General features: G+C 50.5%; 1 protein-coding gene across 1 annotated transcript in view; it reads left to right on the top strand.

Annotated features, from left to right (window-relative positions):
* The window catches only part of ATP2C2 (ATPase secretory pathway Ca2+ transporting 2), a 59,936-nt gene extending 33,219 nt beyond the window's left edge, over positions 1–26,717 (top strand). The window contains 21 exon segments of the mRNA XM_038538142.1: positions 2,318–2,467; positions 2,546–2,614; positions 2,971–3,046; positions 6,811–6,877; positions 11,433–11,557; positions 11,690–11,787; positions 12,604–12,705; positions 13,796–13,885; positions 14,755–14,856; positions 16,875–17,031; positions 18,264–18,434; positions 19,179–19,276; positions 19,357–19,407; positions 20,350–20,364; positions 20,366–20,517; positions 21,733–21,801; positions 21,896–22,012; positions 23,405–23,552; positions 24,724–24,822; positions 24,981–25,122; positions 26,364–26,717. Coding sequence (XP_038394070.1) covers positions 2,318–2,467; positions 2,546–2,614; positions 2,971–3,046; positions 6,811–6,877; positions 11,433–11,557; positions 11,690–11,787; positions 12,604–12,705; positions 13,796–13,885; positions 14,755–14,856; positions 16,875–17,031; positions 18,264–18,434; positions 19,179–19,276; positions 19,357–19,407; positions 20,350–20,364; positions 20,366–20,517; positions 21,733–21,801; positions 21,896–22,012; positions 23,405–23,552; positions 24,724–24,822; positions 24,981–25,122; positions 26,364–26,482 — 2,217 coding nt within the window. The 3' untranslated portion in view covers positions 26,483–26,717.
* Positions 26,718–27,264: the final 547 nt, after the last annotated feature.

Below are 27,264 nucleotides of genomic sequence, written 5' to 3'. Positions count from 1 at the left end.
TGGCAGTGTGCATTTTGGTAATAGATAGTTACTGAATTTTTTATATTTGAATGTGTACAGAACTCACCAGCCTCTATTTGAATCATACTGATCTCACTGTTCTCTTGTGAGTTCATAGAAGATGGCTTTTCTAATTTGGTCTACTGTGCTTAAATGGCAAAGTCCTTAGGGGCAGACTCAAGTTCACTCAGCCTGGACCCCTTCTATGTTCTGCACAGTATCTGGCACAGTTCTGGCTACAGGAGACTCACCTCTTGAGTGGTACCTACTGGGTCTGTGTCAGTGTCAGTTTTGCAAGATGATTCAAGAGTGTAGTTTCTGGAACCAGAGCCTTGGTTCCCATGTCTGCTCTGCAATGAAGTAACTGTATAACCTTGAACAAGTTACTTGAGCAAGTTATTTAAAATCTCTCTGTGCCTCAGTTTCCCCATATGTAAAATGGAGAAACCAATAGCATCTTTCCTGGAGAATGTGGAGATTAAGAGATAGGCCTTGTGAAGTGCTTGGCACAGAGCGTAGCCCATCCTAGGAGTTCTGGAAATGGGAGTACCTCCCTCCTCCTTTCTTGGTACGTGCGTGCGTGTGCGTGTGTGTGTGCACACGTGCACACATGTGTGCTGTGTCCATGTGTGGTTTCTGGTGTTAACGTAACCTCAGGCTGTTACTGAATAACCTGGCTCAGTGATGCTCGAAGCACATGGATTGAATGGGAGTCTCTGAGGTGGGCAGGATATGGTGTGTCCAGAGAAAGGCACAGGTGCTTTGAGAGGTATATTCTTTTTTAAAAAATATTTTATTTATTTATTTATTTATTTATTTATTTATTTATTCATGAGAGACACAGAGAGAGAGGCAGAGACACAGGCAGAGGGAGAAGCAGGCTCCCTGCAAGGAGCCCGATGTGGGACTTGATCCCAAGACCCCAGGATCACGACCTGAGCCAAAGGCAGATGCTTAACCACTGAGTCACTGAGGTGTCCCCGAAAGGTATATTCTAAATTAACCATTGCTAGAGTTTTTTCTAACGTTATATGTTACATTAAAATTTTAACTAACGTTAAAGAAGGTATGAGATGTTTTTCAAGAGGGGCCACACATTTAAAGCTTGTTCAATTCCCAGAGGCCATGTTCTCATACTTGCTCCTTGATTCTGATGTGCTCCTTGTTATCTGTTGGCAAATGGCATTAAGGTGCCAGATACCATCCTGTGCTTTTTCTGGTTATGTGTTTTTGTGGGGTTTTTTATTATGGCAAAATTTAAAAAACCAAAAAACTTTTGTTACATTCTAAGTTGTGATTTGGATTACTTCTTATTGGCAGAAAATCCTCATGAAAACAGCTATAACTTTATGGCAGGGGTTGATGAGGGAAGCACAGTTTACTTTCCAAACCAGACATCATAGACATTTCTGGAAGACACCAGTTTAGGAAAAGCAAGCACATCTGTGCCCGAAGTAGCTGGGTACCAGCAGATCCAGCTGCTCTCCAGAGGCCTCTCCTGGGCCACACCTCTGTTCGACACCATCAATGCCAAATCAATCATTTTTATCAGTTGGCAAGATGACAGTGATTTCTCAAAGCCTAAAGATTGTGTTCAAATTTAAACACAGATGCAAGCTTTCTTTAATGCACCCACAAAAAATGTCTGAGGTTCCTAAATTCTCTATGATACTCAGGGACTAAAAAAAAAGAAAAAAAAAAGAGAGAGAAAAGAAACTCAGGGACTTCTCAGTTTGTGATTTTAATATCAAGGATGGTCCCAAGGAATCTGCTTTTCTTCTGCCTAAGACCGCCAACACAGTCTTAGGAGTTTGTTCAGGAAAAAACTTCATTGGATCCTGACTCTGGGAAACAAACAAAAGATTGCGGAAAGGGGGAGGTCGGTGGGGAGATGAGACAACTTGGTGATGGGCACTAAGGAGAGCACTTGATGGGATAAACCCTGGGTGTTATACTATATGTTGGCAAATTGAATTTAAAAAGACTTTACTGGAAAAAAATAAAAAAATAAAAAATGAAAAGACTTCATTGGAATATCCTGCCAGTTGAGTATAGGTAACCTAAGCAAAAAATCCTCTACAACCCAACTCCAGGTCCCAGCAGAGGGATATTTTCTGCTTAGAGATGCATGCCAGCTGTATAGATGCCCATTGGTCAGGATTCATTCTTGGCAATCAGGGGCACGATCTCATATACACAGGAGGCTTTTCCCAGTTGAGAAGTTTTAGAGGGTAAGGGTGGTCTGTTCTGTGCTTTTAAAATCTATTCTCAGAGTGAAAAGGGGAGAATCCATTGTCTTTTCCCCTTGCTACTCTAGGTCACAGACCTCCTGGTAGACGAGTCCAGTTTCACAGGAGAAGCCGAGCCATGTAGTAAGACGGACAGCCCGCTGACGGGCGGAGGGGACCTCACCACTCTGAGCAACATTGTCTTCATGGGGACCCTGGTGCAGTATGGGAAGGGGCAGGTAAGCCCCAGGGACACTGGCCACCCTCAACAGCAGGCTTCCAGCTTCAGATCTCACACTTCTCTCTCCTGAACACAGGGAGTCGTGATTGGAACAGGGGAAAGGTCCCAGTTCGGAGAAGTGTTTAAGATGATGCAGGCTGAAGAGGTAAGGGCCAGTGGGGACTTTGGTTTTCTTGTGAGCTGGGGTTTGAGATGACTTTTGGCTACTGATACCAGCCGTGCCCACTCCTTAGCAATGAGGGTGTTGGGGTTAATACGAGTTACGCTTTGCATGCTTTTAAAATTTTATTTTTATGGAATGGCGTTTATTAGGATTTGGGGGGTCAAGATATAACTTACAAGCAGTAATATGCACAGGCTTTAGGGGGAGGGGTCAGTGAGTTTTTATAGATGCACACCCCTGTGTAATCATCACTCCACTCAAGATATTTAAAAAGCCCAACAGAAGCTGAGGGGCACTACCGGGGTCTTCCTCTAACACACCCACTGTTATCCTTTCAGACGCCTAAAACCCCGCTACAAAAAAGCATGGACAAGCTGGGGAAGCAGCTGACACTTTTCTCATTTGGCATAATCGGTGAGTGAAGCGTCTGTACTCAGTCCAGGGTACAGAGGGAAGCCATCTGAGCAGCCGCGGCTTTTTCTCAGAAATCCTGCTGCTGACTTGGGTGAGGACCGAGGTTTGGGATTGGCGACTCTGATAGTACCAAGAGGTTTCTGTCTTAGCCCAGGCTGACTGTTAGCAAGCAGCCCTGCATTGTGATGGCTTCACCTGGGCAAGGTGTACTTCTTGCTCTCAACCCAGTCCATGGGGCACGTTCCTGATGGAGTGGCTTTCCAAGGCAGGTCACCTCCAGGGAAAGGGTCTCAGGCCCCTACCACAGTATTGTCCTCCCTCTTCCGGGTCCTCAGAGGTGGGCCATAATTCTGTTCAGCCAGCAAGTGGGGAAAGCCGGCAACAGAGGCTTGTGTGGGAAATGTTGAAGGCTTGGGCCCACAAGGTGGGGTCATCACCTTGCCCGTTCTCGATTGGCCAGAATGGAGTCACATGGCCTAGCTGGCTGCAGAAGAACCTGGGAGCTGTAGTTTAGCGGGGCACCCCGTAGGAGCTCTATGCTACTGAGCAGGCCGTGCCTCTTGGCCTTTGGCAACACACCAGACAGGATCAACATGATGCTGAGGACCTAAAAGTAGGTCTTAGCCTGAATGTCCCCATGGGGCTTCCCTGGTGCCTTCACCGTCTCCTTCCTGCTATCTCCAGCTCTGGCTTTGATTCTGTGTTCTTCATTCTCAGCTTTAAGGATCCACTGGCTCCTGGCCCATAGCAGATCCTTAATCAGCACTTGTTGAGTGATGTGTTAATAAAGGAACCAACCAAGGAACCACTGCTCATAGCACAGGGAGTGATGAAAGGAAGAACCAGTGAGGCTCCCTAAAACTTGTAGAGCCAGAGAAAGTTCATGGGAGAAACAGGTGTCCCTCGTAGAAGCACTTTTGTTGTGCCTCTGGCCACCCAGGTGCATGAATTCATTTAACAAGTGTCTTATGACAAGCTAGATCCTGGGATATGTTTGGGAGCTACCAAGATGTATCAAATGCAGCTTCTGCCCTTTGAAAGACCCCTGGTCAATAAGAGAGAGATACCTGAACAAATACGAAATGTAAAGGTAGCAGTTAATCTGGAGTGGGAGACCTGGGGGTTATGACATTAAACTGAGTCTTGCAGGCTAAGTAGGAGTTTGCCAAATGAAAAAAGAGGGAGTTAAGAATTCCAGACAGAAAAATAATAAAAAAATAAAAAAAATAAAAAAAGAATTCCAGACAGAAGAAAGGATATATTCACAGGCATGGAGGGGATCCTCACTCCTTTGTAACTTATGAGAGGTTAGTAAATTTAGCAGAGAGGTTAAGAGGATGTGGTCTGAAGTCAGGGCTTCCAGTTCTGTTGTGCTAGGGACAGATCCGCTCACCCTTTCTTCCCTGGGTACCATTTCCCAAAATTCCAGTGTCTAGTCTATTTTCCAAATTTCAACTTTGGCTTTAAGCTCTCAGAGTTGGCTAAATCACTAGCTTTAATGTTTTTACGTAACTCTATGTCTTCTTCCCTTCTTCCCACCCTATTTTGTCCTGAAGCCATAATGGAAGATGGGTTTTATCTTAACCTGCCAAGTCTGATCTCGACCAGTGGGGCTTTGAGGTCATGTTCCTGCTTGGTGGCAAGGACGACAGTGACAGATTAGGGAAGGCTGTCATGGACACGGGTGGGGAAAGAGGCCTACGCAATGCCATTTGTTTGCCATCCTTGGGGATGCATACATCTCTGGCATCTCTGGCAGAGTAAAATGACCATGTGGCCCTTTGTCCAGAGGCTTCCTTTGCTCTCTCGTTGTGGGGATTGGAAACTATGACTCCTGGACCAAATTGGGTTTGCCACCTGTTTTTGTAAAGAATATGCTTTACATTGTTAGATGTTTGGGGAAAAAATCGAAGGAAGAAGAATACTTCACAATATAAAAGTTCTATGAAATTCAGATTTCAGTATTCATAAATAATGGGGTTGTTTTTTTAGAACACAGCCACACCCATTCACCTATTGCTACGGCCTCTTTCACTTTACAGTGGCCACATTGAGTTGCCGCAGAGGCCATGTGGCCCAGAAAGTCAAAACTGTTCACTATCTGGCCTGTTGGAGAAAAAGCCTTCTGACACCCGCTCTAGAAGGAGTGCCTGAAGGAGAGTGCACTGTCAGTGCCTGCTGCTCTTTCTGAGGTAGAACAGATATCATGTAGAGGTGCTTCAAGGCCAATTGTCAAGTAGATGAAATTTGGTTTTTGCAAGTTCCAAGCCAGAGGCTCTGCAAGGTCGTTGTCTCGTATAAGCCATTATTCCTCAAGTTAATTAGAACTTAGGTACATTGGCACATCCATGACCAACCCTATGATAGGACTCAGACTTTTTTTCTTCTTAATAAATATTTCAAGAGCTACCCTAGCAGAGTGGGAGTTTTGGAACTGGTTCCATTGATCCCTGCAGGGCCCATGGAGGAGACACAGGGAAGCTGTCATGGGCTGGTCAATGCTTAAGAACCAGTTTTCCTGGGAGATGAGTGTTTGCCAGGCTCTGTGGTGTAAATACCCTCCAGTGGCCACTTTCAAACCACTCATGTATTGAAGTCATTGAGTGTGAGTTTGGGAAGAGATGTGCACCACCAGCCCTCGGGGGCCCCCATGGAATGGTCAGACCCCAGGGACTGGAACTGCAGGCTCACCACCCACCCCTATTTCTAATAGAGTTGCCCCTCCTCCAGTCTTTGTATCTGGATTCATTTGGATTCCAACTGAGATTTCATTTGTCTACTGCCACCAATTACAGTATGAAAAAAAATAAATAACCCTAACAAATCAGACCTTGTGACACCCCCACCCCTACCACCAACATACACACGCCCTATAGGCATGCTTACACTACTACTGCCCAGCACAAAACCTGTCCTGGCTCCCCGTTCCCTGCGAAATGAAACTACTGTTCCTCGGCAAGTTCTCCGAGGCTCCACAGGTGACTCTGCTTGCCTTCCTGCCTCTTCTGATGACAAAGGCAACGGCAGCTAGCCACCAGGCACTTGCTGTGGGCCAGGAACTGTGCTGAGCACATCAGGTAGATTGTTGCATCTTAAATCCTGAAACAAGCTCCTTGAGGAAGGCATGGTCATTATCCCCACTTTATGGATAAGGAAACTGAGGCTGCACCTGGCAGCCCCAGAACTTTTCCCCATTGCTGGAACATCCTGTGCACTTTCATGGGTCCCAGTGTCTCTCGTGCCCCCTCTCTGACCTGAGGGTCCATTGCTGGCACCGGGCCTGCTGTTTGGTAAACACTGGGTGAATGATGAGGGAGAGAAGGGAAAGGCACTATGTTTAATCATGAACACGGCAGGACACAGTCCTGTAAAAATCGGGCCCATCTGCCCGTCACAGGAGCAGCTGTCACCTGCCACATCAGACACCGCAGGGCGGGCATCCAGGCACATGGGGCATCTGGGAAAGTTTTGGAATCATCTGTAAACATTTGCCAACAGCCTGAGATGAACTAACTGGCTGATCATTTCTTTAACTCGGATTGGTTTGGGCCCTTCCTGAAAAAGTGCAACTATTCCTTTTTGCAGGTATGAAAGTATCTTTAAAAGAAGTAGGAAAGTGGTCACAATACTTGAGGCTCTTGTCACCTTATGCATAGATTCCTGAAATTCTTTTAAGGAAATGAGTTTGAAACACATTGGCATGTCAGAGGCTGTACACATGTGCATGCGTGTGTGCGCACACACACATTTCGTCTCTTTCCCAGGCTTGATCATGTTCACTGGCTGGCTGCAAGGGAAGCCGCTCCTTAGTATGTTCACGATCGGGGTCAGGTAAGGGACACTGTGCTGACCTCCCCTCTCTGGGACAGCAGGGAAGGTAGGGAGAAGGGGGGGGCATCCCGGGTCAGAATGCCATGGGTTGGACTGAAGCCTGTCTCTTCCACTCCCCGACTCTGTGACTCTGGGCAAGTGTGTTGGCCTAAACCCAGCGGAAGCCAGCCTACCCCATGCAGTGGTGCCCTCACAGCCTCAGGGGCAGGGCAGAAATTCTCCCGTGTGCCACTACCCCCTAGCCATCCGCCCTCCCGGCCACCGGCCTTTGCCCTGCAGATACTAGTTGAGCATCCGTTGACTGTTGGTCTGCATCACCCGGGGTGATGGAGCCCAATCACAGATTTTCTGGGCTGCATCACCCGGGGTAATGGAGCCCAATCACAGATTTTCTGGGCTGGCAGGAAAAGTAAGTGTAAACAACTCAAGTGAACATTGATAAAATCATCACAACTTACGATCAAGGCTGCCAAGGAAACAGTTGCAGAGAGAGTAAAAGGGAGGTGGGAAGAGACATGTCCTGGGCAGGTGGCCAGGGAAGGTGCTCGGAGGGGCAGAAGCAGAGATAGAGGAACCCGTTGGAGAAGGCAGGAAAGGGGTTCAGCAGGGAGGGCCCAACCATGGTAGGCGGTGGGACCGAGCTGTGGGCACCTGGGGACACCAGGAAGGACAGGGTGGGCTCTGTGAGCAGAGCCACATAGTGGAGTCAGGGAACATATCACCTGCCGCTTATGGGCCTCTTTCCTCCTGATTCTTTTTTTTTTTTTTTTTCTGTATTTTTTTTTTAAGATTTTATTTATTTATTCACGAGAAAGAGAGAGAGACAGAGATACAGACAGAGGGAGAAGCAGGCTCCATGCAGGAAGCCCAATGTGGGACTCAATCCAGGGACCGCAGAATCACGCCCCAAGCCAGAGGCAGATGCTCAACTGCTGAGCCACCCAGGAGTCCTATCTTTCTTCCTGATTTCAAATCATGTCATTAGAGTGCTCCACATGGCATGCTGGGCCATTCTTGACATAGACACAGGAGGTGACAGGGGTATGAACCCTAGCTTTCTGCAACCGAGAGGGAGCTCATGGGGTGTGCGCAGCTGGCCATGCTGTGGAATGTGGATTCGAGTCCAGGATGGGCATCTTGGAAGTCTGGGTTGTTGTAGAGTAGGGGTCTCTGGCATTAGCCTGAGGATATGAGGGTCCTGGGGAAAGCTTGTTCAACACCAGTCACGGGTGCCCTGACTCAGTGGGTCTTGGTGGGGGGTGGGGTGGGGACTGGCAGCTGAGAGTCTGCATTCTGAACAAGCTTCCCCAGGTGTTCATGCTGCTCTAAGAGGTGGCCCAGTTGGGGTTCCAGCAAGAGGCAGGGCCAGGAAAGAAGTTGAGCCCCTGACAAGAGTACTCAGGTGATTAAGGCTTCGGAGGGAGGATGCAGTGGTAGAGGGACAGAGGAGCCTGAGCCCTTGGCGGGAGGATAGGGGGGTGGAATTCCCAGAAAAAGCAGAGCACTCAGAAGCTGTGACAAAGAACCTCCTTCAAATAATGGCACATTCCATTCCCATCTTATAAACCATGGGAGGTTCTGTGAGCCAAAAAGACCAGCCAATATTTACAAGTAAATAACAGAAAGGCCCCCATGTCCATCCCCAGTGCCATTTGTAGGTCACTCCTGGGTCCTGGCCTCCACATCCCCTCCCTCTGACTTCTCCCATTAGGTCCATGAGACACTTGCCATTCAGAGAAAATGTATACTGTTCGTTTCACTTGTGACTTTGAAAAGATGAAGATTTTTAGCAGAGTTAGCCACTCAAGATCACGGCCTCAGAAGGTGGAAATAAGCCGGGTAGCCAGAGAGGAAGAGATTCTCCCAAAAGAAGTAACATGAGAATTATTCTTTTACACACTTTATCCTAATTCCCTGTGTCTTGAGTGACGTGCAAGATGATCCAAAGTATACTCGCTTTTCCTGGTCCATGCTAATCTTTATTAGTTTATGGATTAATTTTTTATTATTATGCTGGAGACCCGGGATCGAATCCCACGTCAGGCTCCCGGTGCATGGAGCCTGCTTCTCCCTCTCCTGTGTCTCTGCCTCTTTCTCTCTCTATGTCTATCATGAATAAATAAATAAATCTTTAAAAAAAAAAAAAAAAAAAAAAAAAAAAAAAAAAAAACGCCCTTCCCACACCATATGGGGAGAAAGTCTTCCTCGTATCCCTCTGCAAATGTTTGCTTAGCTAGTCTTGTCAGCGGGTGCCATAAAACCAAGGAAGCCTTCTTGCTGTCACCATAGAAACTGGGCACAGTCCCTTGGCCAAATCCAGTAATCTCATTGTTTCCAGGGAAAAGGCCACCATCCGTGTACCACATATCTTTGATTCTAAGATGTAGTTTCTTTTCACACTTTAACTTCTCTGAGGTCAGGCTGCTTCTTATAAATGATGAGATAAGAAAGCACCAGGTGGTTAATGAACTGGAGGTATTTTTTTTTTCTTAGTGGTACACAGATAATGGTGCCCTTCACCATCAGCTATGTCTTAGATTTGATGAAATAGGATTGCCACGTGTGACTCTGGTGCTGTGCGCTTCCTCAGCCGGGCTTTCTGATGATGCACCAGGCTGCGTAGAATGCTGGCTGTGCGCTGGGCATTGCAGCAACCTGGCACAAGAAAACCCCAGTTCAGAGGAAAGAGAAACCCCTCACCATTAATTCTAAGGCTAATGAAACACCCAGGCTGAACCACCACCCAGTCAATCCCATTTACAAGATTTCAACCAGCTCTAGGCTCTTGCAGGCATCCCTCCTTTCATGGGGCTTTGTAGATCCTGCCTTTTTCACAAAGTGAAAGGCACTCCTGTGTTGAACAAGTCAACCAGGGCCATTTTTCCCAATAGCATTTGGTCATTTCACATCCCCGTGCCCCATTTTGGTAATTGCAATATCTGAAACTTTTCATTATTTTTTATGTTGATCAGTGAGTGATACAGTGTACTGAAAGCTCAGATGATTGTTAGCATTTTTTTTAGCAACAAAGTATTTTTAAGTTAAACTGTATACTTTTTTTTTTTTTAGACCTGATGCTATTGCATATTGAATAGACTACAGTGTAAACAACTTTTATGTGCACTGGGAACCGATAGGTTCATTTGACTGGGTTTATTGTGACGGTCGCTTTGTTGTGGTGGTCTGGAACTGAAACCCAGTACCTCTGAGTGTGCCTGTCTTCACTCATTCCTATCTGTTTGTCCCGCAAATATTTGCTGAATGTCTGTAGGGCTTTGCTGGATGTCCTGGTGCAGAGGGTGAGCTGTGGAGGGGTGTGGCTGGCAACGCTTACCCCTAGCTCTGCACAGAGGCACCCTCTCTAGTCTGCCCCAAAACTCTTCAGCCTCCCCTATGGGCCCAAAGCCAGCAGGAAGCCCCACACTAACTTTTGCCTCATCCACACCTGCTCAAGACTGTGGAATGGGGAATCAATCAGCCGTAATGTTCTGGAACCAAATTTGATGCAGAAAGAGCCCCTTCTTAACATCCCCTCACATGTTGACACACTGCCCAGGGGGAAGGGATCCACATGCTTTATCACAATTCAGTCTCCAGAGAGAGATGCCCATTAGTTCAGCTGGAGTCAGATGTTCTCTTCTAATCCAATCAGCCATGGCTTTGGGAGAGTAGAGTCCCATGGTACGCAAGGAGTTGGAGGGGGGCTCCTGGGTAGCTCAATGATTAAGTGTCTGCCTTCGGCTCAGGACATGATCCTGGGATCAAGTCCTGCATTGGGCTCCCCGTGGCATCTGTTTCTTCCTCTGCCTGCGTCTCTGCCTCTTTCTCTGTGTTTCTCATGAATAAATAAAATCTTGAAAGAAAGAAAGAAAGAAAGAAAGAAAGAAAGAAAGAAAGAAAGAAAGAAAGAAAGAAAGAAAGAGAAAGAAAGAAAGAAAAAGAAAGAAAGAAAGAAAGAAAGAAAGAAAGAAAGAAAGAAAGAAAGAGAGTGAGTTGGAGGGGTAATAATGAAATGAATAGACACTCAAACAGTTCTGCTACAATTGGTAAAGGCACAAGTTTGTCACTACGTCCTTCAGCCTTAAGTTCCTAGTCTGACTTCTTTACCAGAAATGTCTAAACAACTAGACCAATAAAAAGTAAAATTCAGGAGACTCGGGGAGGGCTCTCTGAACCAAAAAATTCCACTTCCCACTTATTGCCTAATTCTGGAAATTCCTTTCGTAGGACCCAAAGACCTTTCTGTTTAATAAATGACAGTAATTTAAGTGCAAAAGTAAAGAGGCAAAACAACTGAGAGACTAATTTATGCTAAAGGGTGGATATCTGATAGGGGAGGTCCCTTCCCAAGAGCTGGGTTTTGCAATAGGAGAACTTAGAGCCATGGATGCTGAAGGTGACAGGTGCATCATGGTATTGGGAACAGAGACTAGAATGGGGGCATTGGGGACACCTGAGACATGCCTCAACAGGTGAAAGTATTGGCAACCCCAGCTGGGATTCATGTGATCCTTAAGAGCATGTTAAAGATGACCTGTCTGGCCTTTTGATCCAGCCTGGCAGTGGCTGCCATTCCTGAGGGTCTGCCCATCGTTGTCACGGTTACTCTGGTCCTAGGAGTGCTGCGGATGGCCAAGAAGCGGGTCATCGTGAAGAAGTTACCAATTGTGGAGACATTAGGTAAAGGACCATCCTGGTTGAAATCTTGTAAATGGGATCGACTGGGTGGTGGTTCGGCCTGGGTGTTTCATTAGCCTAAGAATTAACGGTGATGGGTTCTCTTTCCTCTGAACTGGGGTCTTCTTGTGCCAGGTTGCTGCAATGTCATCTGTTCGGATAAGACAGGGACTCTGACCGCCAATGAGATGACCGTCACCCAGCTGGTGACATCTGACGGGCTCCATGCCGAGGTGAGTCCCGTGCCGAGGACAGCTGTCTACCTTCAGACCCTTTCCTTCCTAAAAGAATCTTCCAGAAAGCAATAAGGAAGAAATAAAAATGGGTTATTCTACAATTTCCTTGCTACAAACAGCAGCAAGGAACACAACTGAGTTGAGCCAGCTTTATTTTTTTTTTTTTTTGTAATTACCTTTTAACAATAACCACATCGCATAATGTAGAAGCGGGAAAGCAGTTGCCCCTAACCGCCTGTGATAAACTAACCATGACAGTCCCTTTGGGTTTTTCAATCTCTCTCCTCTGTGTGGCACAAGTTGTAAGCTCCCCGAACGTGCCGTTTTGCGTCCTGTGACGTTTTTCCTAAAACTTCCAGAATAAGGTGTGAAAAATGACATCTCACAGGCAGGGCCTGTTTTCATAAATAGGATTTCGCTGGCAGGCCGGCATACCTATATCGACGGTCACAGAGCCGAGGGGTTGTGACAGATTGCATGGCCTGCAAGAGGCTGACGTATTTGCTCTCTGGCTCCCTAAGGGGAAGTTTGCCCACCTCTGTTCTAGAACATAAGCTCTCTTCTGTGATATTACCTCGTTTTCTTAACCATTATTTTCTCATTAAGGAAGTTTACTGCAATTGCTAAAGCGTGGCACTTAGGGAGTTTTCTGATCAATACACAACATGCAGGGAACATCCTCATGCCTTAAGCCTTGCTCGTGGGTAGGATTATGTCCTTGGGGGTAGGTCCCCCAGAAAAGAGATGATGGGACAACCAGGGGAGTGTATTTTTGACACGTGCTGACATCCCCTCTGCGGCTTTGCCCTGCAGGTCAGCGGAGTTGGGTATAATGGCAAAGGGACCGTCTGTCTGTTACCCTCCAAGGAAGTCATTAAGGAGTTCAACAATGTCTCAGTGGGGAAATTAGTAGAGGTGAGTGTCAAAGCCTCATGGTGGAAATATGCATTTAGAAGTTGCTGATAGGTGTTCTCTCTGAAGAGAGGGTTCTTGGTGACGACTGGGCCATATCCTCGGAGTCAGGGGTCACAGTGGCCCAAAGAGAGGATCTAGAGCCCTCTGTAATCATCCCTGCCTGCCAGAAAGGCTTTATTTTATTTTTTAGTTTTTAAGATTTTATTTATTCATGAGATACACAGAGAGAGCGGCAGAGACATAGGCAGAGAGAGAAGCAGGCTCCGGTGGAGAGCCTGATGCAGGACTCGTTCCCGGGATCCCAGGATCACAACCTGGGCCACTGAGCCACCCAGGCATCCTCAGAAAGGCTTTAAAGAGATGCCTGCAGGACGCCTGGGTGGCTCAGCGGTTGAGCGTCTGCCTTCACCTCAGGTCATGATCCTGGGGTCCTGGGATCGAGTCCCACGTCAGGCTCTCCACATGGAGCCTGTTCTCCCTCTGCCTGTGTCTCTGCCTCTCTCTGTGTGTCTGTAATGAATAAATAAATAAAATCTTAACAAAGAGAGAGAGAGAGAGAGAGAGAGAGAGAGATGCCTGAATAGAGAAGGTGCTTGATGAATGTTGGAAAATGAGCCTGTTTTGATTGTCAGTATGAGTAGTATGAGCCATAACTCAGGCCTCCCACATGCTGAGTGCCCTTGTTGGTCCAAATCGAGCCATTGTCTAACGAGCTCATAGAGGTGACAAGAGTGCTCCAAACCAGCCAGCCATCTAATTTCAGGACACTTTGTCATGGAAAACCATACCTATTAGCAATCACTCTATCACCCCAACCTCCCTGCCTGCCCCCTATGATATAAGCTTACAAGGGTCTTTGTAACAATCAGAGCTCAGAAGTCAGTAAATATTTATGGTGTTTGTTTTGAAGAGCGGGGACTCTGATGTATTTTGAAGAGTAAATCTTGTCCCTCGCCCCCACCCCAAGCCCCCATCCCCAACATGGGTCAAGCCTTCAGCATGTGACTTTTCCACATGCCTGAGTGAGCCCAGGCTCAAGGGTGCCAGCTCCAAATAGTAACTACAGACCTTCGGAAATCCCCCCTTTCAGGCAGGCTGTGTGGCCAACAACGCTGTCATCAGAAAGAACACCGTGATGGGACAGCCCACGGAAGGGGCCCTGATTGCTCTGGCCATGAAGGTAGGGATGCCTTTTTTTTTTTTTTTTTTTAAGATTTTATTTATTCATGAGAGACACAGAGAGAGGTAGAGACACAGGCAGATGGAGAGGCAAACTCCATGCAGGGAGCCCAATGCGGGACTTGATCCCAGGACTCTAGGATCACGACCTGTGCTGAAGGCAGACGCTCAACCACTGAGCTACCCAGGCACCCGGTAGGGATGCTTCGATGGTCTGTGCTGGGAGTTCTTCCCCTTGGGACTGAATTAGCAGAATTCGAGCTCATGTCTGGGCAAATGAGGAATGGGAAAGTTTAGTAATAATGGGAGAGAGTGGCCCCAAACATCCTCAGGCTGTCACTGAGATGCCAGGTGGCTTTGGAACATTCTGTAGGCCTCTAACCCTTCCTGGCCATCCCATAAGAATCCTTGGGTGCCCCGTGGCTCAGACCCTATGGAGGTGCCGGGGAGATAGAGCAAGAAATGCAACCTGCCTGGTGGCCCCCCCCAGCCTCCCTCCAGGAAAGACCCCTTCCTTTTAGTGCATTTGACTGATTGTAGGGCTCCGCAGTCAGACCCTGAGTCTGGAACTTGGCAGAAATGCCTCCATTCTGTGCCCAGTTCCAGGTGCAGAATGGTGATGGGTGGTGGGCTGGTGGGGTGCCAGAGCTGTTGTGGAGACCAAACTGGTTCTGCTCCTGGAACAAGAGAAATGAGACCTTTTTTCCTTGGTGGGACGTTGGAAAGCAAGTGGCCTTTTTCTGTGAGCTACATGCTTGGATTTCTCATCAGCCAGAAATGGTTTGAATAATGACTAATTTAAGTGAACTGAGCTTTGCACAGAAATTGGTTTAGGATGACTCACTGGAAGCTTGCATTTTATTATCCTAGATGGACTTAAGTGATATTAAAGATTCATACGTGAGAAAAAAAGAAATTCCATTCAGTTCAGAGCAGAAGTGGATGGCAGTGAAATGCAGCCCCAAGAATGAGGTGAGTTTGCTTCTCTGCCCCCTCCCACCCTCTCCCTACACCCCAAAGAAAGGAAAATTCTCAAGGGAGAGAGTTTAAAGCTCCCAGCTTCTTCTACAAAGTTTCAAATACATGAAAATACGGTTGATAGCCATTAGACTTTTGATTATCTTGGGTTCTTTTCTGAGATTTTTGTCTGAAACAGTAGGTCTCAAAGTTCCTGGACCAGCAACATCCTCTGGGAATTTGCTAAAAATGCAGATTCTCAGGCTCCACCCAGCACCTCTGAGTCAGAAATATCAGGAATGCGGCATGCCAGGGTGCTCAGTTAGCCAAGCATCCGACTCTTGGTTTTGGCCCAGGTCATGATCTCAGGGTCATGAGATCGAGCCCTGTGTCGGGCTCCATGCTGAGGCATAGAATCTGCTTCAGATTCTTTACTCTTCTCCCTCCACCTTTGCTCCTCCCTCTGCTTGTAATCATTCTCTCTCAAATAAATAAATAAAATCTTTAAAATATATATATCAGTCATGGAGCCAGTAACCTGTGTTTGCTGGGAATTTTGATGTGTGCTCCCACTGTGAACACCAACTTCCTTGCTAACTTGGGGGTTCTTTTTCACACCCTGGCACCGAGTTCCTTACAGGTATAAGCACCTTTAATTGTCACCAGGTGGGGACAGTCCTTCCTTCATGAAGGGCGGAGATCAGGAGGTGCATCCCAGCACCTACCACAGATGGTGTGAACAGTGAGCTCACGCATCACACGTACGCACATAGGCACGTGCATGTGTGTGTGTGTGTGTGTGTGTGTGTGTGTGCACCTGCTATGAGTGACCAGAGGAACATACACCAAATTACTCCTGGTTATCCCTGAGTGGGGATTAAAGCTGACTTCTTCCCCTCTTTTTCTTTTTTTAACCTTCTGTAGCTTTTCAGATTTTCTACAATAAAAGGGTCTTTTAAAACGTTTTGTATTGCCTGCCACCTTTTCCTCCAGCTCTTTATTTCCCTCCCTTTCTGGAACCTGTCACGTCTTGCTCATGCCGAGATCCCTCCTCTCTTACTCAGGGCAGTGGGCAGGTTGGCCAGCGCGTTCCAGGCCTCTGCCACAAATGGATGAGTGTATGGATCTTCTCTGCTTAAAAGGGGTTACAGATTTTTTAAATGTTTTAATACCTTCAGATCTTTTCTTTCTCCCTCCCTAAAGACAATGGTAATATATTCTCATATAAATAAACTATAGAAATACAACTTTAAAAATGGAAGCTTCTTTTAATTCTACTCCTCCTCGCTCCTGACCCATCACCCCTGCCCCAAGGTAACCCCCCAACAGTATGAGATGGAATATTCCAAGTTCTAAATATGCACATAGCAACATATGGGGTGGTTGTTTTAAAACTAGGTCGTGCTGTATATAGTATTTATAATTTGCTTTTTTTCCCTTACGGTGGTATCTTTGACATCTTTCCCTATCAATTCATAAAGCTCATTCCCTGCATACCATGAGCATTCAGGCTTTGTGCTAATGCTGGGGACAGAGTGTGACCCACACTGGCACAGTGCCTTCTGCACGGAGCTTGCCGTCTATGGAAGACAGAGCCTAAATATACAGGGAAAACGGTTAGGGGCTTGTTTGGGTTCCTTTTTATGAGGTACCACGTGGAGGGGTGAACAAAACAGAAATGGCACCTGCCCTCGGGAGGCAGCAGTCCAACTTGGATGTCTAGCAATCAGTCCTACACATACAAGTGTAACAGGGCCTGGGGTAGGACCGATTAACGGAATGCACGGGATGCTCTCGGTGACCTCAACAAGGGACTTCACGTAGAGGGGCATGTGGATCGAGGGTCAGCCTCAATCCTCCTATGGGCTGTGCATATCCTATCATGTGGCTTTCCTGTAATTTAGCCTGTCCTGTATTGATGAGCACTAATGGTCCACTAAAAATCGCCCCACCATGACCATCTCTGTGTGCAGGAGTTGAGGGTCACTATGAGCCAAGGCATCCAATGACAGTGGCCTTTTTTCTTTTCCAAGGACCAGGAAGACATTTATTTCATAAAGGGGGCCTTTGAAGAAGTGATTAATTACTGCACCATGTACAACAATGGAGGTATCCCCCTGCCACTGACACCCCAGCAGAGATCCTTCTGGCAGCAGGAGGAGAAGAGGATGGGTTCACTCGGCCTGCGTGGTCAGTACCTTCTGCCCCCAGCCCCGAGCTTCGGGTTGGCGCGTCACACTGACTCTTCAAGTGCATTAATGTGGGGTTCTTAGTAATTGATCAGAATGGCAGGCAGGCAGTGTGCTAATGAAAGTAAAGCAAATGTGGAATCCATGGTCAGATGAAGGACAGGGAGCCCCCCAGCCCATCCCAGCCACCAAACGACCCCTGTTAGTCCAGACGTGGCTCGTGTGTGAGAAAGGCTGGAGCCTTTCTCCTGAGTTTTCTCAGGCAGATGAATGAGGCGTACTAGAAACATTAATTTTCCTGATTGGTCTTCTTGCTTGTTGCTTACTCTCAGGAAAACCCAAAGCTCTTGTAAAATCAAGGCAGACATTTAATTCCTTGGCCATTTCCAATCTTCTGCACCAGGGACAGCGGCTTCCCTGGCGAGCTAGCTGAACATGAAAACGCACATTGCCCATAGCGCCATTGGTCGGCCTGTCCGTTGCCAGAGAAAGTATTTAAAAACACTCGGGAACTCACTCATATACTCTCTGGGGAAAATGAGATGCTTTGGGCTGGGTGCCAGTTGCCTTGGTTTTTCCCTTCAGGAAACCGAAATGATAAATTGCCAGCAGATTGCTGACAAGTGCGCAAGGTGAGGATGTCACAGTGTGCGGAGATGCAGCTTAGCGGGGTGGGGAGGAATGAATGACACTATGCCAACTAGCACAGGGTGTCTACACCACTGGCTCGGGACACTGCCACCACTGTCACAGGGCCACAGCGCCGCCCCGCCCCAGTAGCTGGAAGGTGATGCAGTGAGGTCAGTTCTCACAACACCCCCTCTCGGAACACCTGTCCCTAGGAGCCTGGCCTGGCTTCTGTGCCACCGAAACAGGGTCAAGGCCAGGATGAGCCAACAGTCAGAGTACTCTTACCTGCAGTGCCCTCCTGTGCATTTTCTTCCCCTGGGGCTGGTGACAATACGAGAGACAAAAAGCCATTGGAAATGTGCCACTCCACAGATTTCCTTCTGGCCACTCTCATTGGGGTGCGGTTGGCATGTAGACCACCGGTGGACAAATGTCTTGCTTTCTGCTGGTCAGGTTTCCTCTCCTAGCTTGGGGCCGGCCTTCAAGAGCTGCTGCCCCTCACAGGCACAGAGGGACGTGGGATGCGGAAGGGCTGGGCTGACTGAGGCCACCATCGCCCCTTGGCCCCCGGTGGACCTTCTGTGGCTCTGGGTCTCTCCTCAGTGCTGGCCCTGGCTTCTGGGCCCGAGCTGGGGAAGCTGACTTTTCTGGGTCTCGTCGGGATCATCGACCCTCCGAGGGCTGGCGTGAAGGAAGCGGTGAAGGTTCTCTGTCAGTCGGGAGTGTCGGTGAAGATGATAACAGGCGATGGCCTGGAGACTGCCTCAGCCATAGGTAAGCAGGGATGGCAGGGTTGGGGGGGCTTGCCAGGACTGCACACGGCGACCATGACCTTTCACAGGCCAGCGCTCTGCCTTCAGAGACGGTCGGCCCTAAAATGTTGGCAGGCCCTCCGAAGGGGGCGGAGCCCTTGCGACCCCTGACAACCTCGCAAGGGTGGGGGGGGGCTTTCATTCTCGAGCTCACTTCCTCTTCCCAGGCAATGCCATTCCCCAAGTTTACCCCTGGGCGGCTTGTGCCATGAGCTGTGGGCCCTTGGCACGTCACTGAGCCACTCTGACCTCCCGGCTCTTCGTCCGCAGAGGGCTAGCTAGCAACCCTCCTCCTGTAATTCGACTTAACGCTGTAATGAGGGCGTCACACCTTGCTTTCCTCCCCACTGTGTCTCAAGGCGCCCGGCACCGTGAACAGATCAGAGGCTCTGGAATCAGACAAAACCACGCCTGGTTCCAGCATTGCCACTCAGCAGCTCTGTGACCTTGGGGAAATCCCTTCTTCCCTTCCCTCACCTTTAGAGCAGGGATAACGGGGCCTCTGTGGGAAGGTACTTCCTTGGATGGAGTTGAGACCGTGTGACGTAGCAGGTGCTTGGTGGCTGGTGGCTGCCGAGGCTTTTCTTCTTGTCATTCTCTGTGGCCCAGGCAGGGACTGAGGTCACACGGTGGAGTGAGGGGCGGGCACGGGAGCAGTCTCAGGCTTGGGAGCAAGCCCTCAGAACGGATTCTCTGTACCATGCAGGAAGGAACATCGGCCTGTGCAACGGGAAGCTGAAAGCCATGTCCGGGGAAGAGGTGGAGAGCATGGAGCAGGAGGAGCTGGCCAACTGCATCGGGAAGGTGGGGTCCTCCCGGGGGGCAGGGGGGAGAGTGTCAGCTCCGTGGTCACCAACTCTGCTCTTCTGTGCCTCTGTATCCAGGTATCTGTCTTCTTCAGGACCAGCCCAAAGCACAAGCTCAAAATCATAAAGGTAAGCTGTGGGCCTCATCTGTCCTTCAGGGTCAGTCCAGGACGATGGCGGTGGCTCTGCTCCAGGGAGTGACCCGGGGCCGGAGTTGGCGGGAGCCTCGGCCAGCCTTAAACAGCGGGTGGGGAGCAGAACAGAGGGACATTTGCCATGTTCACCAAAAACAGGAGTGGGAATTACATGGTGCAGAGGGAAAAACAGAAAGCAACAAGCCTCCACTAGTCAATGCTCTTTGGCATCGTTCTTGCTACTTACCTGCAGGCCTCAGTTCCCCCGTCTGTAAACTGGGGGCAGTATGGGTGATGTTGGCTAGATGTCGGCTACTTCACAAGGCTGCTGAGAGGGTTATAGGAGGCCAGGCTGCGAAGCTCCTGGCACAGAGCCTGGCACCCAGCAGGTGCCTAGCAGGGAGTTGATGTGGTTTTTTGCTGGTGCCAGGAGGAGGGCCCTATGGGTGTGCCCTGTCTCCTGCACATGGGCACTAGAAGATGCACTCTGTAGCTCTCTCCTATTTTATCCTTTATGCCATTTTCAGGGTTTTTAGTTCTAGGGAGTAAATCTCCATGCACGTTATTCCTAAGAGAAAACATTCATACTTACTGGGCACCACGTGGTCTCAGGGGTAAGCTGTTGACTTTTACTTCTTAGTGGAGACGGACAACACGAATAAGCCTTCACTATGGGCTTGGTGCCGTCACACCCGCCTTCTTACTGTAGCTCTCACAGAAGGAGGGACGGTCACCCCCACTTTGCAGATGGAGAAGCTGAGCTTGAGAGGTTCAGGGCTTACCCAGTTCCCACAGCGGCAAGTGTGAGCAGGGCTGGGATTCAGACTTCAGCCAGCTGACTCCAGAGAGGCGCCTCTGCTGTCGGCCGTGTGATGGGAGAGCCAGAGCATCCAGAGGGAAGGAAGGAAGGTTCTTCACTCATCTCTTCTTTCCAAAGGCTTTACAGGAATCAGGGAGCGATCGTGGCCATGACAGGGGACGGGGTGAATGACGCAGTCGCCCTGAAGTCTGCAGACATCGGGATTGCCATGGGGCAGACAGGGACAGATGTGAGCAAAGAGGCTGCCAACATGATCCTGGTGGACGATGACTTCTCGGCCATCATGTAAGTTGCTCAGTAGCTGGGTTTTTTTTTTAGTGGCAGAAAGTCCTGGGGTAACCAGCTGCCCCCCCAACCGGCATCTGTTGTGCTAGAGATAGGAGTGTCCCAGGCCCATAGGGCACCCAGGGGGATGTTACAGACAACATGCAGCAGGACCCTGCTTGAGCCTGAGGGTGCATCTGACGGGAAAGCCAGGATCGGGGCACTGATGGAGGCATATGCCAGCGGGCCTGCTGCGGCCCCATTTATGGGGAAAGCCTAGACGGCCCTAGGAGGAGTACGACAGGGGCATTAAAATCATGTCTTGAGGAATATATCAAAGACACGGAAATGCTCACGCTGCAGTGTTAAGTGAGGGGGAGAAATGTCTGCGTCCCTGGCACTGACATGATCTCGAGCTGCCAAGATGACAGGGCGCCTGTTCTCTTGTGTCGCTTTTTTCTGTTTTCTTAATAAAGTTGCCTGCCCTCTAGCTCTAATTTTAATTAGTTCTAATGAAGTCTTTCCTCATATGTGAATTTAAAGAATTTGGGTTGGGAGAAAATTTTGCTCAAGCCTGGTACCAAAAATCTGAACAAAAATTGAAGTTTGGTGTGGTTTCTGACTTTACAGAAGGAGGCTTTTCTTTATAAATGGATGCACCATAGGAATCCTTAGCATGCTTCTCCCTTAGGGGGATGAAAAAAGTCATAAGATGCAGTTAATAAGTAACTGTAATTTTAGTTCTTCAAAAAAATTTTAGGAGAAAAAAGGGCTAAGCAGTATTCTGTGTTAGTGACTCTAGATCAAGTTTTTTAAAGGACTTTTGCAGAGTTTTCAAAAAATACAATAGAGGTTAAAACTTCCTGATTCTCTCCCCTCTTGCCATGCCCCTGCGTCTAATTAGCAGGTTGGATTGCTGTGCCTCTTGTGGGTGAATCAGCGAGGTGTGTTAGGTGCTTCCGGAGTCCCAGGCTTGGGTGGGAGGATGATGTACAGTTCTTGGACAGAAGGGTGATCTTTTGGGCTGGCAGTCCAGTCCCCAGTGCCTGGTGGTGCCGGGCAGGGCGTCATCACCTCTGCTGATGTGTCCTGAGCATGCCAGCGAGAGGAAACAGAGCAGTGGCCAAGCATGAGGGCATCTTTGGTGACACAGTCGCTTCCTTCAGGGCTGGCGGAGGTACCTGAACCCTTCCACCCGGCCCTCTTTGTGAATAAACGCCCTCTCCTCTCTTGCAGGAATGCGGTGGAGGAAGGCAAGGGGATTTTTCATAACATCAAAAACTTTGTCCGCTTTCAGCTGAGCACGTAAGTCAAGGCCAGCCTTTCTCCCAGTGCCGTCGGGTGCCGCGTGCGTGTCTGGCAAGCGGCCATGGACAGTCCCTGTGTGTGTGCCCCGCAGGAGCATCTCAGCCTTGAGCCTCATCACTCTATCCACCGTGTGCAACCTGCCTAGCCCCCTCAATGCCATGCAGATCCTGTGGATCAACATCATCATGGACGGGCCACCAGCGCAGAGGTGAGATGCCATTTCCACCAGGCTCTGCCCCCACCTCTGCAGCTTCAGGCCCCTGCACAGAGCACGGGTGCAAACACAGCCGCTGTCCCTTGGAGTCTAGAAGACTTGAGTGTGGTCCACGGGGGTTGTGGAGGGTGGGGAAACAGCCAGCGATGTGCCCTGGGCATGGGAGGAAGCGCCTTCGTGGGCAGCCAGGGTTGATGGGGGGAAGCTCTCCCGGTGCGGCTCCATGGCTCAGCCCTTCTCCTCCAGTCACCACCTCTGGGAAGTCCTCCCTGATTACTCTAACAGCAGCCTCCTGGCTCTCATTCACCTTACCTTGCTTTAGTTTTCCCTAACGAAGAAAATATACACATAGGTCCTTGTTTATCTGATTGTGATCCATCTCCCCTCCGGCAGAGTTTGTGGGTTTGTTGACTGTAGTATCCCAGCTCCCAGACCAGTGCTTGGCACCCCGTAGCTGACTGGGGAGTTATTTGCTGGATGGATGAGAAGGCAGTGTGAGGCTGGCTGGATGGTGCCGGAGAAAGTATGACCTCGGGAGTTGGGGAAACCGGCCTCCACGAGCAGGGAGGCACTGCACTGTGTTTGGGCACAGGGTATGTGTGGTTTCAGCTGATTATTATTTATTGATACATAGTATCTATGTTACCACTTCAGTATCACCTGTTACATCTGCCAAGGGCAAGAGCCCTACTTTGTGTCCACCCCCTCCCCCCACCCTGCCCCAGGGGAGGGTGCCTCTTACCTGTGGGAACAGGGCCAGGGGTGCCACGGGGCCTCCCCCAGCCCACTTACCCCTCAGCGCCCCCCACACCGCCTGCTGCTGGTTGAGCCCTAATCCTGCTATTTCACAGCTGGCTGGGGGCGGGGGTCCCTCCGCCCATGGGGGGCTCTGTGGTGGGCAGGGCGTGGATCCCATTTCTCCAGCCCGCTAGAGGTCCCCTGGTGATAGAAGCTGCCCGGGCATGAGGTAGGGGGACTCGGGGTGCTTCCAGGACCTCGGTGTGGCCAGCCCTGAGGGAGGTTTTCCTTCCCCATGCTCAGGGAGGGATGGAGGGGGTAGGGCTCCCCATAGGGCCCAGGCTGAGGGTGGAGACCGTGAAAGGAGCTGGACAGTTGGTTAGGGCAGAGGAGGTGAGGGGCGGGCATCCAGCGCAGAGATGTCCCTGTAAGCATGGGATCAGCCCAGGCTCACGTGGACAGCCCAAATGTGCTCGGCCCAAGGTCCCCCCGACCCTCCCGGCACTGGCCGGGCCTCCGGAGCTGACCTGAGAGCCTGGAAAGCTCAGCACTCCACCTCAGGTGTGCTTGCCCAGCCGCCACCCGGCTGTTTGACATGACCCTTCCCAGTGGTTTGTGTCAAGGTGCCCCGTGCCTTGTTCCTCACAGCCTGGGGGTGGAACCAGTTGACAAAGACACCCTCCAGCAGCCACCACGGAACATCAGGGACACCATCCTCAGTAGATCCCTCATCCTGAAGATCCTCCTGTCAGCTGCCGTCATCATCAGTGGGACCCTCTTTATCTTCTGGAAGGAGGTGAGCCAAGTCCTCACTGGCTCGCTTGGCCAGGATGGGCTAAGCCCCTGTGCAGGGAGACCCGGGGCCGGGGGCGTGTGCAAAGCATTGGGGATGGTCCCTGCGTGGGTGTAGGGCTTGGGTTCCCAGGGGGGGAGACACATGTACATGTAGAGGGGGCAGGGGGCAGACAGGGCAGAAGGATAGGAGGCCTCCTGGGCACGTGGAGGAAATCAGGTTTTACTCCAAACGAGACTTGATGATGCTTCCTCCTGTCACCAAGAAACAATTAGTAATCTATAAAAGGTAGTACTTGTTTCCTGGAGGTGATGATTTGTGGGACTTCATGGGTCACCTGTTGGTGGCCCCCGTGCCAACATTCAGTGCTCTAGCTGGAGAGCCGGGCAGGTGCCACGTGCAGGAAGGAGGATGGGACACGGGGCCACCTCTGGGTTTCTCCAGCCTCGCCCCCAGAGGAGCGGCTTTGCTTTTCCCCAAATTCTCAACTACCTGGGGAGGTGGTGAGGCCCCACCTGTACCCAGCCTGTGTGCTGGAAGAGGACCCAAACCCTCCTGTGCTCCCACAGCAGCATCACCCTCTCTGGGACCTTGTAGGAAATGCAGATTCTGGGGCTTTCCCCACGACTGTGGAGTCGGGCTCTCACTCATGCCCCCCAGTGGAGTCCACAGAGACCCCTAGTCCAGCATGCAAGCCCAGGTGGGAAGGGGTCACCTCCACCTCCCCTCCAGGCCTGGCCCTACGATGTCAAGGGGAATGAGACCCTGCCACGGGTCGGAGCAGCAGAGCCAAGAGCCAGGGAAGGGTGTGTCATCTAGGAAGTGATGTTCTGCTCTGTGGATGTAGCTGAAGCAGTGTCATCTCCCAGGAAGCAATGTCACCTGCTGGAGGAAGGGGCATTCCCTTTATCTGTGCAAGGGAGCCTGGCTGGAGCATGGGGGGCAGCCACAATCCCTGAGGAAGGGCTGCTGGCCCCTCCACCTGCCGGGGTTGGCTGGGTTGGGGGGTCGTGAAACATGTCTCCCCTTACAAGACCGAGAGGAGGTTCAGGTCAGTTCCTAGTAAGGCCCCCGCTGGAGTTCCTGCTCCCTCTGGCTCTGGGTGAAGGACAAATTCATCTTGGGAAACACATGCCCTCCCTGGACATGCTCATCCCGCGCCTTTGTGTTCCAGATCCCCGCAGACAAGGCCAGCACCCCGCGCACCACAACCATGACTTTCACCTGTTTTGTGTTCTTTGATCTCTTCAATGCCTTGACCTGCCGCTCCCAGGTGAGCCCAGGGCTGTCCTCCCCTCCCCTCCCTGCAGGACCCCATCCTGTTCCCCGTGGGAAGTGCTGGGGCCAGGGTCCTAGCCACTCCGTGCCTCTGCTTGGATGGTGGCATCCGTGAATGTGACCCAGCCAACATGTGCCCTTCTGCCCCCACAGACCAAGTTGATATTCGAGATCGGCTTCCTCCGGAACCCCATGTTCCTGTACTCAGTGCTGGGCTCAATCCTGGGGCAGCTGGCTGTGATTTACGTCCCGCCCCTACAGAAGGTCTTCCAGACAGAGAACCTGGGTGCACTCGGTGAGTGGGAGGGGATGTTGGGGGGGGGGTAGTCCTCAGGGATCTGTGCCCTGCAGGGTACACTGGGTGGGAGGGCGATGTGATGGGGGCCTGGGGCACACAAGAACCATAGGAAGAGGCACCTCTGCCAGGAAGACCACCAAGGGCAGAAGGGGACGTGGCCTCCTGGAGGCTCAGAGTACACACGGCAGGTACAGCCAGGCCTGGGGCTGCCCCGGCGTGGGCATCACTCTGGGCTCATTCTGCCCCCCAACGGGTAGTGGCCTGGTGTGTCTTGGACACCCACTTACCTCAAGCCAGGGAGCAAGCCAGCTCGTGGTTCTTGCCAGAAAGAACATGGTTTTATGCCCGTGGCTGTCCCAGACCTGAGCACACCTGCCCAGGTATAGAATCCTGGGGCTCCCCTGCACCCCCACCCAGGCTGAGTGAGGAGCCAAGTGCTTTGCAATCTGCCCTGGGTAATGGAGGCTCCTTCATCAGAAACAGAGCTGACCATCAGCAGAAGTGGGAAGAGGGGAAAGTCAGGGAGAGGAGGTCACCCAAGAAGCAACAGTAACCAGGGCCCCCGGTGTGGGGTGAGCCGTGCCCTGGGCACATCCCCAGGCCATGACACAGGTCAGGTCTGAGGCAGTGGACACGGATGCACTGGAGCCCTTGGTGGGCAAGGCTCAGGACCACTTGTTCTTTCTTCCTCAAAATCTAGCAGCAGGGTCCTGTGGGCCCCGTAGGTGCCCTGCCGCTACAGGCAAGAAGTAAAAATTATGGCTGTTCCTCCCAACAGCTTTACCAAATCTCCAGGAATGCCCTGGATGGGGATGGTTTGGGCACCATGCTTGTAATGAATCGTTGGCAACAGGGAGCCGGGGAAGGTTCTGAGAGTAAGATCCTATGGGGTCAGCGGAGGTTCTAGGGATTGACCCCCTGCACAGGGAGCCCAAGGTGGAGATCAGGGCATCTGCCTTCAGGATAGGGGGGTTGAGGGTTCTGTTAAAGCTGAAGTGGGCAACACCCCCACTTGGGCCCCCTGGAAAGGCAGGTGGTCCTTGTGGAGCTGGCTCTGTAGCATTTCCTGTCCTGGGTTGAGATTTGCTCCCGGGTCCTCCCCACTCACCTCTGCTGTCTCTGTGACAACAGATAAAATGTAGAGAAGGAAGCCCAGGCTGTGGCCCTGCTGGGCTCAGCGCCTCTTCTGGGCAGCAGCCTGTGCTCTCTGACTCCTTTTTTCTTTCACCTTTTTGCAGATTTGTTGTTTTTAACTGGATTGGCCTCATCCGTGTTCATTTTGTCAGAGCTCCTCAAACTAGGTGAAAAATTCTTTTCCAGAGCCAAGAAAGCCCAGATTCACCAAGACGATGTATAGTGGACCCCACCTGTGTAAAATCCCTAAATAATCTCTATTTTTATGTGACTGTGGCCCTTCCCCCAACCCCTCTTCAGAGGGGTGCTTTTAGGACACTGTGCGGTAGGTCCCTCCCTCGGCTCTGCTTCTTGGAAAGCAGGACATCCGGCCTGTCTCTCCCCTGGGCTCTGGGCCGGGCCCAGACCGCACAGGAACACCCCGCTATTTATTAAATCACAGTGATTTGTATTAACTATATCTGCCTCCAGATTTGCGCCATGGCAGCCCCATTGTGAGGAAGACGGACTCGGGGGAGAAAGGGAAGGTCAGGGGTCTGGCCACGGGGCTGGGGCTGCTGGTGGGGCTTTGAATCACTTTGTGGAGTGCTGTGCCAGCGTCTGGTTAGTGTTTTCCACAAGCGGCCAGGTGGGAAAGCTACACAGCCTATTGTTCATGACCATGTCCGGGGGGTGGGGGGCAGTCACACCCCGAGTAGTCTGAGCCAAGGCCCCATATTCTAAGGTGAACAGACAAGGGCCTTTGCCTCAGCAACCAGATCCAAAATCTTTCCCTGCTGCCTGAGGATGAGCCCCAGGACTAATCTTAAAGCAGCTCTGCCCTCCAAGCAGAAAGATGGTAGAGGGGGGCCAGGCTGGAAGGGACCAGGAAGGACCAGCTGCAAAACCCCGTGTGTGCTATAGCTGTAGCCACCACCCCCTGCCCACCCCGGGATTAGGGTTTTTCCAAGGAACCCCAGGAGGATGGGCAGAGGAGAGACACAGACTTGTTTTAAGACACCAGTT

Source organism: Canis lupus, chromosome 5 (assembly GCF_011100685.1).
Source record: "Canis lupus familiaris isolate Mischka breed German Shepherd chromosome 5, alternate assembly UU_Cfam_GSD_1.0, whole genome shotgun sequence".
Taxonomy (NCBI): Eukaryota; Metazoa; Chordata; class Mammalia; order Carnivora; family Canidae; genus Canis; species Canis lupus.
This window is presented reverse-complemented; position numbering and strand designations above follow the sequence as displayed.